General features: G+C 36.5%; 2 protein-coding genes and 1 non-coding gene across 5 annotated transcripts; all 3 read right to left on the bottom strand.

The window, feature by feature from the left end:
- Positions 1-127: 127 nt before the first annotated feature.
- Positions 128-7,382, bottom strand: LOC113851326 (cation/H(+) antiporter 4-like). The gene is made up of 14 exons (XM_027481790.1): positions 7,125-7,382; positions 5,964-6,980; positions 4,723-5,813; positions 3,598-3,682; positions 3,451-3,514; positions 3,278-3,379; positions 3,095-3,159; positions 2,789-2,887; positions 2,536-2,615; positions 2,242-2,458; positions 1,152-1,207; positions 966-1,061; positions 698-887; positions 128-274 (listed from the first exon to the last, which is right to left on the bottom strand). The coding sequence occupies exons 1-14, from the start codon at positions 7,380-7,382 to the stop codon at positions 152-154; spliced, it is 3,543 nt and encodes a 1,180-aa protein (XP_027337591.1). The 3' UTR covers positions 128-151.
- An 856-nt stretch (positions 7,383-8,238) lies between these two features.
- Positions 8,239-8,331, bottom strand: TRNAY-GUA. Its single transcript has 2 exons — positions 8,295-8,331; positions 8,239-8,274 (listed from the first exon to the last, which is right to left on the bottom strand). It is a non-coding gene; the product is annotated as a tRNA-Tyr (tRNA).
- A 315-nt stretch (positions 8,332-8,646) lies between these two features.
- LOC113849735 (TBC1 domain family member 13-like) lies at positions 8,647-12,942 on the bottom strand. Of its 3 annotated transcripts, none has more exons than XM_027479855.1 (9): positions 12,390-12,942; positions 12,214-12,312; positions 12,034-12,138; positions 11,809-11,961; positions 11,333-11,431; positions 11,110-11,238; positions 10,646-10,825; positions 10,011-10,127; positions 8,647-9,112 (listed from the first exon to the last, which is right to left on the bottom strand). In XM_027479855.1, exons 1-9 carry the CDS (start codon positions 12,666-12,668, stop codon positions 8,951-8,953), a joined length of 1,323 nt encoding a protein of 440 aa, XP_027335656.1. In that variant the 5' UTR covers positions 12,669-12,942; the 3' UTR covers positions 8,647-8,950. The 3 variants fall into 3 exon arrangements, with proteins under 3 accessions (XP_027335656.1, XP_027335657.1, XP_027335659.1); XM_027479856.1 differs by having other exon boundaries at positions 8,770-9,112; positions 11,110-11,192; positions 11,362-11,431; positions 12,390-12,781; XM_027479858.1 differs by having other exon boundaries at positions 8,770-9,112; positions 12,214-12,304; positions 12,390-12,620.
- Positions 12,943-13,750: the final 808 nt, after the last annotated feature.

Genomic DNA, 13,750 nt, shown 5'->3' on the forward strand with positions numbered 1-13,750 from the left:
TCATGTCTAAAATACAGAAAATCATCTTTACAAGATATTTATAACATTTGTTTCACCAAGTAGAAAATAAGTCTCAGCACATACAGAATTTCAACCACATGCAAAGGTTCTAGAGGTATCTACACTGAGCGTCACAGATACGAGAGTATCCTTAGCCCGAGCTATCATCGGCCCGAAGATCACACTGCAACTGTTCTATAAGCACTTTTTCGACCGCATCAACGAAGCTCGATATATTATGCCGAATATGAGTATCTAAAGAATTGGCTAACTTCTGAAAAATCAATCCCCCAAAAGAAAAAGGTCAGAATGGACATCTTCCAATCCTTGCTGGTCAATCAGGTCATTACCAGAATAACACTTCAATGCAAAATAAAGACATGGGATGAGGAGAAAATATCTTTGGTGCCAAACCTCAGCAATTCATGTGACATAAGTGATTAAATGCATAATCAGAAAACGTTAAGACACTATCAACCAATGACCTGTCAAAGATCTATCAGCAGCATAGGAAAGACCACCAGTGAAGTGTGTATGAAAAACACGTCCCCTAACAGGAAAACAAAATTCTTGTGTACAAACATTTTGATCTTAAGACTTTGACCTCATATTGAGAATGCTAATGCCTATCCATAGACCACAAGGATGAAAGACGGCAAAGAAATTTTAAAGCTAGTAGAGAGTGAAATTCTCTCACCTCAAGTTTGGAATGAAAGTTTAGGGAAGTTCTCTTTAAGTCATCTGATGATTCTGATCCCTTGATGGATATCAGCTTCAATGGAGAACAAAATATTGGCCAACCATTAGACAACTTTATGTATGCATCAATTCCTCCAGCCATATGAGCTACAATAGTCTCATTTTTGTCCAAGTATTCAAGCGAATATCTACATTGAGATTGAAAATAGTAAAGAGACACTAAATGATAATCCAAATTTAAGAACATTAAAGCTAAACAGTCTCACCTTGATTTATTAGCATCCTTTACAATAAGACGCCTAAGGTTGCTTAGTATAATTCTATCCTGCACTTTTTGTATAAACCACTGCAGAGAGGACTTACTGCATGGTAAATGAAAGTTGAGATGTATGAGTTGTGGACATAATCATTGTGGGACCCAGGGATAATAGAAAAAAGAGGACATGGCAAACCTGAAAGACTTTGCAGTATCAACAATGTCGTTCACAAGTATATCATTTGGAAAAACCTAAATAATAATACCCACAAAATCAATAAATCATCAAAAGATTATAAAAATGCTAAATTAAATTTATGAGTAAATGTTTTTGGTTTGCTTTTCTTAAGGCATAAACAAATGGTAGCATATTAAAACATCCAACAACACAAACTTAAAGGAGGAAATTAGGAGAGAAAAGAGCAAATATGTTACCGTGTTATGCCAGGATCACATGCAAAGTATAAAGCAATAATACTAATGACTAGAAATAAATTCCTATGGTTACTCTCTTTTAATCTGCTACCCGGAATCTAAAGATCAAAACAAGATCTGATTCTGAAACTAGGTATTCAAGAGATGTTAGAGTAATGATATTGGGAAAGGGTAAAAAGTAAAACCTTCCATCGCATTCACACTAGGATCTTTAGGAATCATTAGATATTGAGATGGCATTCTTTCATATCAACTTAATATAACTATTAAAATTTCTAACTGTAAAGCCAACAGAATACGATAATGGAGTTCACTATCAACCTTACACCCCCAAACAATATTTTTTGGGTGATTGAATTTGAACCTGAGTTTCTTGGTCCATGTCTGCTACTAAATACCAAAGCACAGCCAGTTCAAAATAATGCAAGAAACAACTTTAAACCATAAACTACTTGATGACATAAAAGCCACTCATAATATCTAAACCATTAATCTAACTGATGACATGAATTGTTACTTTTGCCTAACAGAGTTGTCGGTGCCTACTTTTTGGGTGATTGATTTTGAACCTGAGTTTCTTGTTCCATGTCTGGTACTAAATACCAAAGCACAGCCAGTTCAAAATAATGCAAGAAACAACTTTAAATCATAAACTACTTGACGTTAATTTAGGCACTAATAATATCTAAACCATTTATCTAACTGATCACATTGGAATTGTTACTTTTGCCTAACAGAGTTGTTGGTTCATGCCAGTATTTTTCAACATCAGCGCTGAACCCAGTTCTAAAATCTTTTGAACAATTATCCTCATACAAGTCAAATTGAGTAATAGTGATCTATTTTGATACCTGAACATTCTTTAACTTCATAGTCCCCTCAAAAACTTCAATTAACAACTCATGACTAAGGTCAGCTGCATCAATGGTATCTTCAATTTTCTGTAGGTAGGAAATGCCCTCAAATGTTGGCATATAAGTCTGCAATGATAACCTAATGCAATTCTCATCAAATGCAAGAACTTTTAGACCTGTGAATGCATCCTCAATCTGCTCTACAACATCAAACCTGAACAAGGGAACAAGATGAGTGAGATACAATTACAGATAAATATTTGAAGTGTGAGTAAAAGTAGTTGGATTTACCATTTGACCTTAAGCTCAAGATCCTGCAAAGACTTTAGAGTCAACTTCATTTCATCAATCTCATTATCAAGTTCTAATTGCTGCAACATACGAAAGAAAAAAAGTACAACGAAAGTATATTCTTAATAAAAAAATTATAGTAAATGAACTATAAAAAGGATTACTGAATAGTTAGTTTCCACATCTTTGAAACTAAATCAATTCGATGCCCAAGAAGAAAATAAATAGCAAGTAGCATGGCTGTCAACAACACCTCTACATTCTTGTCTAGATTCACAAAGTTCAAATTTGAACCATCATCCGCCAGCATTGGGGAGTCAGTGCCTTCAGTAGCCTCAGCTGTCGTCGGATCCTAAAATTATTAAAAGTAAAAAATGATTACTACAAGAAAAATCCCCTAAACCCTACAACTCATCAGCCAAAGAGATGGTTAATGAAGCTGATATAATATTACTTAACTGAATTCACACCAGCATTCCATCAGAGGGAGCGAATGAATTAGCTACATACAGTATAAAACACAAAAGTTGCTTATGTTAGAAGAGCAACAAGTACTAACCTTTGATGTAATGTAATCTAAAGAACATTCAATTTCTTCAAGTTTGGCCTCCAAGAGAATATAATCTGGATAAAGGAGAATAACGATTAATTTATGGAATAGTTGATGCTGGCGGTGTAATACGAATAGACAAGACAAATATGATAATAAAATAAAAACATTAAAGGAGTGAGCGAGACCCACCATCCCTATGAGTTTTGGAAAGAAGCTCAATGTCGTTTGCTACAAGGGTGGTTTCAAGCTCCACGTTGCGAAGTTCGTCTTTCAAAATCTGTAGGTAAGCATCTGAAACATGAAAAATCAAAGTTGAAGTTCCCACAAAATAGAAAGCACCGGAAAATAAAAGTTAAAATTACCGAAATTTTGAATTTCGAAGGAAGACAGATCAGGGAACTCGGACACAATCTGCTGCACTCTGTCCTGTATCATTCAAATTTGAAAGTGAATGCATTGCCATTAATTGGGAGAGAGTGAGAGTGAGAGGACAAACGAGAACACTCAACCTGAACATGAAGAGCACATTGGTTGAGTAAATCGTGGCCATCCAATTCGTCGTCGTTGCAAAGCTTCTGAATCTCTGCGATTCGACTGAAACACACAACGGGACGGCGTCATAGAGAGAATAACAATCGGAAGAAGAGAGAAAGTGAATACCTGTGGATCTCGCTTGCTTCCATCGTCTCCTTCTCCCAATACCATCAAAGGACCGAACCAAATTTCAAATCTTTTAGTTTCCCCCAATTTTCCATATAACTTATCTTTAATAAATACATTGAATTTGTCCAATTTTAATGTTTATAAAAATTATTTTTCTCTTCTAAATTATTGTTTTTAGACTACAAATATTTTTTTTATAAGAAGTGATTAAGCTTTTTTTGTTATGATTTAATACAATTACGCGCACTTAGGACTTAAATTTGAGCTACCGAATATTGATTAATCCACCTGTTGGTAATTTTAAATTATTAGTTTAGTTGTATTTTTCATCTTTTAAATTATTTTATTTACTAAAATAATATACGCATAAAAATATTTTTTTAAAAATAATGTTATTTTGTAACATGTTACCAAAAATGTTAATTTTTGGATTAAAAATTTATGGTCGTTTTTAGTTTCGGCGGTCCGAAAGTTTATGCTTCAATTTAATAAAATAAGATTATTTTGATAATTTATTTAAAAGCATTATTTTAGTAAGCCCAAGTCCTAAAGCCCAGATGGGAAAGTTGGGGCCTTGGATCAGCTTAACTCCACGGATTATATTAAAACAAATTAATTAAAGAAATTCAGATAGAAAATTGCTACAAGTTAAGTATAATTCAAATTCAAATTTGAATGGAAGGGAATGTGAGGTCTAGTTATTACTTGTGATATTTACTTAAAACTGTTTCTAATTGGGTGTTTCATTCGTCCCTGTACGCGGCATCAAGTTGTGTCCTACATTGATGCAGCGTTCAGTAGTGGGAGCATGCATGCATGCACGTTCTCTTTGGCAAAACCAAAGACTAACTTGTGTGTATGAAAGTGGATTAGTGTAGATGATGAACCACCTCAACATTGTTGAATTAAAAAAGGGTCTATGTTGTTGTTTTGGGAACTAAAATAACCAGCCATCATGATGTGACTTGGACGAGAGTTGTTGCTGCACCACTAAAATGGATGCACGACTCCTCAAATCTGGAGAAGAAAGAAAATCACCGATGACACCCAATTCTGGAAATTCACTCCAATGTGTGAGTCCTTCCGTTTGAGGTGAGTTGATCCCATGGCCTCTCCCAACTATAAAGAAGTCATGCTCATTCACTATTTCACCAAGAAAACCTGCTGTCTGTGATCCATCCATTGCTATGATTTGTTGATACCTCACATTGGGTTCATGCTTCATATCTTGTAGTAGTAGCATATCGCCATCATCTTTGTAATAATCCCCTAGTTCATCCCTCTCTCCTATGCAATCATCAGAAACAAGGTGATAAACAACTAGGTTAATGCCCGGGTTCCTAATTGCTCGTTTCGCTATGCACAAAGCCTCATGATCATCTTCTCCACCCAAATAAATAAGGGCTACTCGAGTGGTTGTGCCTCTTCTTTGGTGGGAAGCACGACTCACCAAGATTCCAACCGAGCATGGAGCAATTTCTAGGACCCTACAGTTTAGTGTTCTTATGTTCTTGTCATCAGATTCAACATCACCGTCGCTGGACCATCTTTGATGGAATGGAAGAATTATGATGGATGCAACCTTGTCCAACGCCTGGTTGCAAACATCCTCGTACATGAGGTTGGGTGGTGATATTGCGGTGCATGTGTATGCTGACAAGGCGTCTCCATTGTCGTGCTCATAAATGTCAAAAGCAAGAAGGATATCATCTGAGTATGACTTGTGCAGGCCAGATTCTTGCCTTTGAAGACGATGAGGAATGAAAATGGGTAAGGCCCTTCCAACTAGCTCGATTAGGTGCAATACCTCCACAGTTATGGGATTTTCAGGTGTTGGACAACACAGGTCAAGCACATCTATCATGGCCGATATATGATTCGTTTTATGAATCGCTACAACCATCTTCAGATCCGAGTTGGGCCTTAAACTCATAATGTTCCTTTTCTGGTAGCCTGCGTATTTTCTGGAAGGATCATACAAAACCTTCACAGACCATTGCACAACGCTTGCTATGATAATTATGCTGATCATCAATATTTCGTATGTTACGCCATCAATTATCTGCATATTATATATTTGAATTAGCTCGATATATAAAACATCAACTAGAGACGCCTCAAAGTAAGAATTAAGAAAGACTATATATATAGTTTTATTGGAACTTTATAATCATTGTAATTAAGAACTACACAATCATATATGGTAGAGTACCCGATTGTCGTATAAGTAAAAGTAGATGCCAATTTCGACTACGCCTTTGGTGTTCAAAATGAGAGCAAGAGAGAGAGCATCACGAATGGGCATGTTGCTAGAGATGGCGGGTAGAATGCACGACACCATTTTGATTAAATGGATGAGGATGATGGCGATAACGACGCATGAAACTGTCCTTGATAAATAAATATCAGACATGGAACTATAATCAGCCTTCAACATGCAGGTAGTGACGAAGATTGGCAAAAAGAAGGAGGTAGAAAAGAACTGAAGCTTCTTAACCAAAGCAGAGCCTAATGGAGCACCTTCTGGCACAGACAAACCCAAAATGAAAGCTCCAAGAGTGAATTCTTGACTAATCATAACTGAAAGCCAACCCAAAGCAAAGACCACCACGATGATAATATAAAGGTAACCATCCTTCACAGGTCTTCCTTCTGGAGTACGTTTGATGATCCAAAACATTGCTGGCCGAAACACTAAAGGAACAAAGATAGCCATTGCAAGCAAACCCATAAAGTTTTTGAAAACGTGATCCATTTGTGTTTCAGGGGTAATCATCAATGCAGTGCCAATAGCGGTAACGATTGTGCACAACACGTCACTCACCAATGCTGAGGATAATGCCAATCTCCCCAGTTCCGAGTTTTGGATTTGAAGTTCATTGAGCAGGGAAGCAATTACCGCAAATGAAACAACAGTGTGTGATACCGTAGTAACGTAAAGATCATCGTAGTTGTAGATGTACATACTAATCCGTTGACGGGAAAAATATAGTGTTGTAGCGGCAACAGATAACGGTACTAACAATCCAATTATGGCAATGGTCCATGCCTTCTTTCCCGTCCTTGTTATCATGCTAAAATCCATTTGCACTCCGTTTATAAAAATGAATAGCACGTAACCAATAGATGACACTGTTCCAATGGTGTCTTGGGTTCCGTAGGGAAACAACTTCCTCATAAACATGCCTAATTCCCCCAGGTGAAGCGAAGAATGTAGAATTAAACCAGCCTGCAAAATTAATTAATTAAGCAGTGCATTTTCCGAAATTAAATTGACTTAGACCTAGTTGAATGCATGCATGCATGTATCAAGTACGTGTTATATACAAAAAATAATATATAATTAAATTGAGATCATATGGGAGGTACTTACCATCATTTGTGAAATAAATAGAGGGAGTCCCAAGGGCTTGAGAAGGACACGGCATATTTGGGTGATAGTGAATATTATAAGCACCTGTAACTCAAACATGGGGAGAAAAGATTTCATTGGAGACCTTCTACGTTCTCCTACAGCCCATAAGCCATCTGAAACAATATGGGGTGGAGCATCATAGCACACCTCGTAGGTGTTCAAACCCACTTCTTTTATTGAGTGGTACATAGTTTCGTTCGTATTAATTAAATTCATTTTGGTGTACCGCAATCCCAAGTTCCCACCTGAGAGTTGAGGGAGGGAAATTGGTATGAAAACTAGGTAAAAATTCAATGTAGGCTAAAATATATTGGAAAGATGACTCTATCTATAAATAAGAAGAAACATGTAAAAACGTTGTGGTCGAAGTTTGGGTTCCTTCTGAGCAAGATTTAGCTATGGTCGTGACGTGCTGATTTTTGCTTCGGTGTAACTGATAAAAGTAAAAACTAACAGACTATATTTTAAGTTTGACACCGTTTGGGAGACAAAGTTTTCATCGACTATATTTCGAGTTTGTCAAGGTTGTTTAACAGAACAGCTTATCAGAAGTTTAGACCATTTAATTCTATATTTATATTCCACGGTGTTTTAGTCTCCTGTCAACCGTATATTATATTTAGACTATCAGAGTGAAAAAGAACCAGAAAATGTCTCCTTTAACCGTTTTAACAAACAATTACATACCTTCTATATTAATTGAAATCTCATGTTACCATTATCATTCTCTTTCTTATCCCTCTAATTAAACAAATACTACCACTCTTTTCATATTATTTCCAATTTATTCCATCAAAATTTTCATTGTTACGATCAAGGAATTATCTCACTTTTTATTTATATAAAACCCTAAAATCCTTTTTTTACTCTCAAATAATTACAAAAAATATATATTAATTTTAGATAAAATGTGATATTTTTTATTATGAATTTCGAATGAAAAAATGGTTTAAAATAGTTTGGTGAGTTTTCAGTTCACGAAAATTTTGAGAAATAATATTAGAATTTGAGATTATTAAATGAAAAAAAAAATTGATGAAAAGTTAATAATAATTATTTAATAAAATAAAAATCCGACCTGCCGGATTCGAACCAGCGACCTAAGGATCATCTGCGGGATTCATCCAACTACAGTCCTCCGCTCTACCAACTGAGCTAAGGTCGGCTTGCTGGGTTCGAGTATGTGCTTATTATAACATAGACTCCAGAATTGTTCCATGCTGCTGCTTTATGACATCTTGGGAGATATTCAACGCAACAGCTTATTTTAGAAAGAACATAATAAAACTCTATCTTCAATTTTTTTTCTTTACTTTTTTATCAGCATTAGAAGTCAATATTATTTAGAACTACTTTTTAGTCTCAAGGTTGCTGATGAAACTAAAGTTTTTCTCATTTTCCCACAGTTTCAATTTCATTCCTTTGACTTTGCTCTAATCGCCTAGAATGCAAATGTTGTCTGAGAGAAGAGAGTAATCTGGCGAGTGAGATGCAGCCATTGACATCGAAAACCAAGCAAAAATCAACAGTCAAGGACAAACGACCATTACAAAATAGAGAAATAATGGGCCACAACAATCTATGGTTCTCTCTGGACGCGCATGAGAAGATCGCAGTAATGTGGGCTTACAATTAAAAATAAAATAAAATGACAATCCCAGAGTAAACAAAAATACCAGCTTATGCTCTGAACAGACATTTACAGTGTAATTTACAATCATAAAATAGAAAACACTACGTTAAAGACAAAAGCAAATTGCGAAAAAAATCAGCGGCGAAAACTACTAGACTGAATGTACACGTAACTTGTTGGCAACATGGAGCAAATGACTAATGTTTGTAGAGGGATAATTTTGCAGCAACTTGAGGTTAGAAGTGAAATCACCCGCTAGAAGACGCCTACGAACGAGAATTAGCATTGCACAGCATATTCTGAGAAGTGTCTCCTACACAGCATTGTATGAGTTAGTTTTCCTGTTTTTCTATTTTCATTGCATAAAAGAAGTACAAGGTATGTTAAGGGGAAAAAAGAGAAAAACAAATAATCCCATGCTCCTCAAGGTTCTGATCCACCATTATCAGTTCTATGCACAAATTGAGGAGCAAAAGGAATTTAATGTAGCAAGGTAACAATCATGAAAGGCACGTGACCTGTATAAGTTGAAACATACCCTAGCACCCTCAAGCACAACATAAAACGAAGTAATCTAGATTTTGTCGATAAATAAAACCATTCAACATGAGGACTAATCGTCTTTCCTTTACAATGAGACCCATAAATGTAGGAAGTTTACATGGGAGGGAACATGTTATTATTTTCAATGTTCTGTGGATTTTTAATTAGGCGGGCTCAGGATGATTGCAAGCTGTCAATTTTTCATTTTAAAATGCAAAATTTCAAGACAAACGCATTCAAGACAATTTTTGGTTTTATGGGTGATTTCTTTAGGAGAGCATACCTTATCCTCTTGTATTTTCCCATTCTTATCCAACAATGTCTCTTTTTCTATCCAAAAATTAAAAGGTACAAGCATTCTCGCAGCAATCAATATATTTCTGAAAACTTTTTTTTTTTTTTTAAAATCATTGCTTATCCACTTGCACATTACTAATGTCTGTAAAGGACAGCCTCCACTTCAGCAAAGCCAATTCCTTTCCTTATCCTCGCAATGAAGAGTAATTTTACAATTTCAAATTCAACAGCATCTCTTACCATTGGCGTAAGTGCTGCTGGATCATAAGGTTATATTTCTGTCCATTAATATTATTTAGATGATCGGGAAATGTTTAGGTAAAGGGGAGTCAGTCCAATAAAGTAAAAGGTAAATAGGAACAAAATTGTACCTGTGGCCCCTCTGGATCACTTAAAAGGGTGTCCCATATATGAAGACTTTCAGCAAAATTAAATTCCTGAGTCAAGAGGAGGGTAATCCACCTGAATGCATAGAATTGGGGATTGACCTGACAGTTAGAAAAAAAAATGAGTTTTTCTGATCAACTGTTCAATAACCAAAGCAACCATATTGTGAAATCATCCGGCAAATTGACACACTCAAAACAGCACAATGACTAAGTAAAGACCACAAGTGTCACTTAACTGACTAGTACAGGAACATAAAACATCAGAAACAGACGAAAAAAAAATGTCAAATAAAAATCACAATTCTAACATAGAGAAGATCACATCACTGAAACAAAGAAGAAAGGAAGAAACACACTTTCGAGATCATTTATTATTTAGTGTCACAAATATTGGAGTGAAGAAAGTAATTGTTTTCAAAACAAATTTAATAAGAAAGAGTAGAGGTACTGATAGGATAATGTCTTCATTATTCATTCCTTAAATTCATTTGCCTATCAGATTGAGTTAATCAACAATGTTTCAAGGATCAATTCTCCCTCTTAACCCTTTACCATTCTCAAATTGTTAACATGATAGTTATTTTTTGATAGAGAATGTACTCAAAATTGCATCTTACTTTAGTTGTGACCTCAAGATGACGCCATAGTTCTTCATCATGTTCTTTCAAAAGCTGGGACAATCTTGTAATAGTGGAACGGATCCCAACAACACTATTGTCAAGTTGTTGACAAAAATTATCTCGGAATCCACTCAATAGTTCAACAAAACAAAAGAATGTGTCTGCTTCAGCAAAGGCCTGCAAATTAGTAGGCAGCGGCTGAGCCTAATTAAAATCATATAAGATGAGTAAAATCAAACTACATTACTCAATCACTGTAATCTGAGACACTTTGGAAACAAAAACCCAATCAACATTCCCATGGTCATATTAATCTTTTCACACATTTTCATTTTCTTTTATGTACATGGGAATTGTATTGCATTTGTCAACATTTCTTGTCCCAATTCCCTCAGTAAGCAATAATACATTCTCAAATTCAGAGAAGGAAGGGACGGTGAGAGCTTGCAGGATATACTCACCGCATTTTCCTCATCAGGATCATTTTTGAACACATAGAACAGAGGAGCCAATACTTCATTCATCCCTTGAACATATCTTATACCTGGGTTCAACTTTGCAAAAATAATTAATATGTTCTTTAAAGCCTCCTGAAAATGCCCCAAAAGCAGAAGAAATCAAATCAAAAAGTTCACGCTTTGAGTTACTGAGTTTGCATCAATTTAAAAGAAATAGAGGAATAACCTGATTAGATTTTGCAAATTGAGAATCACCAGAGAAGAAGTGCATATCTGGATGAGTACGTTTTACATCTCGGTCAATCTGATCTATGATCTCTGTGTCCTAAGACGTGCAAAGAGAAATGTTAACTATCACCACAGCCATTCACATGCCAGAGTACAGGACACTAGATTAACTTTAGTGTGGTGGTGATATGATAAGGAGCATTGAAGTTCATAAACGATTAAAATATTGATAACGGCAAGATTGTTATCAGCAGTCACATTTGCTAAACTAATTCCCCCATGACACGAGGAATTTACATAGTATATAATATAAAAATTCAGGAACTTAACTTGCAATTGAGAATATTGTATAATTTAAGCAATTGTAGAAAGTGACACGAACAATGACAATAGAAATGGCTTTGTAATTTCATGTGAAAAGTAGTGGATTTGGGTGATATATATTTTTGTGGAGGGGAAAAAGTTTGTATATACCTGGAAGAACTGATTCCATATGCTGGTGTGGCCAAGACTCAAAGGGTGTTCCCCGTGACTGATTTGTGATCTAGAAAGCAAGCCCCTAGACTGAGATTTAGCATCATCGATGTCGAGAGTAGCGACGTTGTACATCCTCCTGGTGATTTCTGACTGACTAGCACAGAAAGATTAAGAGGTGTGTGGTTGTGGAGGCATAAAATGTTATGCGAGTAAGTAACTTACAGGGTTCATGAGGAGGTCTTCTTTGAAATGTTTGTACTGAGACCTTTTCTTGCCTAATTCAGAGGACCAAAGGCCACGATCGGGGGGAAGATATCCAAGCAAAAGCTGCGAATGTGAAATTGAAGCATAAATTGAATTGTATCGTATTGAGAAAGAAAGGGTAGATAGGTAGGTAGATACCTTCCAGAGCGTAGGGCGTAAAGCAGCGGCGGCAGCATCGGGTACACCTTGAGAAGCCACTCTCCTCAACTCGCGCATGTCTATTACCTTCCTAGATAACTATGACAGACACAAAAACTGTGCTCAGCAGCAACAAAATTAGATGAGAGTGAGGATGATGAAGTGTTTTCACTAACCTCGGCCAACAAGTGAGCCTGAGCCTGAGCCTGAGCCTGGCCCTGGCGGGAGATTTCATCTGCGGAGGAAGAGGCGGACGAAGAAGAAGGAGAGGTACTAACGCCATTGTGATTGGGTGGGATTGTCGGGGGAGGCGGAGGAGGAGCAGCAGGAGCAGGAGGAGGAACGGGAGAAGGAGGAGACGGTGGCTCGAGGGCTGCGGATAAGCGGTGGTGGTCGGAGGGGGAGGACCAGAGAGAACTGTTGAGCCAGTCGGGTACCTGCTTCTTCTTCACCATTTCTAGGGTTTCCTTCTGGTTTGGCTATGAAATTAGATTTGTTTAATGTTTAGCATAGAAGAAGGCGAGAGTGAGATTCGAAGCAATCAGCAGTCAGCAGTCAGCATCCAGCATCCATTTGCATTTGCATTTGCATATGCATTGATTTCAGACGGAGTGGGCCATTGCCATTGGACGCCTGGCCCGTCGAAGAAATGCCACCCCAACCCCTCCTATGTCCTAACATACACCAAATGCCCGTTCCCCAACACACACACACTCCCCTTCCAATCATGGTTAAGTCATTATTAAATAATACTTTATATAAACTTCCAATATTACAAATTTTAGTTTTTCTTTTTTACTTTTAATTCCATAACTTAATATTTGAAAACTGATTTTAGTCTTTAATAACAAACTCATTTAACTAGTAAACTATTCAAATTTCCTTAAAGCCCGTTCAAACAATGCCTCAAGTGAAATTGTATACCTAAGTAAATGAAAATTATTCGATGGTTGTTTTTTTGGGCCTAAACATTATTTGCCATTTTTGTTTGTCAACCAAACTACCGTGGATTCAGAAGTATTATGCTCCATTAACTACAAGTCTACTGTTGACCAAAAAGCAAACTACCAGTCTACTACCTTTTTTTATATTAGTGTTTAACCATATTGTTCGACAAAATGTGATTCTATCCCAGACTTTTATGATGTATTTCCCATTTATAAAAAGAGTGAACCATTCAAATTGACGATGGATTGAGCCCGAGATATGTTGCTGCAGAGAGTATATTGCTAATCGTTTTAGCAGACAGCAGAAATATTATAGAATTAAGAGAAGTAATTAGAAAGCCCAAGCGTGAGCCTTCGGAAGCATGTCTGCTCAAGCTGATCATAAGCCGCTAATAATCACTTTTTGTACGTGGGAAGCTATGGACAACTGTGATTGCTGCTGTTTACATAATAAATTGTACGCAGCAAAAACTTGTGACAAGGTGGGGAGATTATTGGATTAGAATGACATAGGTGGAAATTTTTAGTGTGTTTGCATTGACATCAAGTACACTTAGTGCAAACATATGCTTAAACGTGATCCATTTCAA

The sequence above is a fragment of the Abrus precatorius genome, unplaced genomic scaffold, assembly GCF_003935025.1.
Source record: "Abrus precatorius isolate BTA unplaced genomic scaffold, Abrus_2018 Scaffold9, whole genome shotgun sequence".
In the NCBI taxonomy this organism is placed as follows: Eukaryota; Viridiplantae; Streptophyta; class Magnoliopsida; order Fabales; family Fabaceae; genus Abrus; species Abrus precatorius.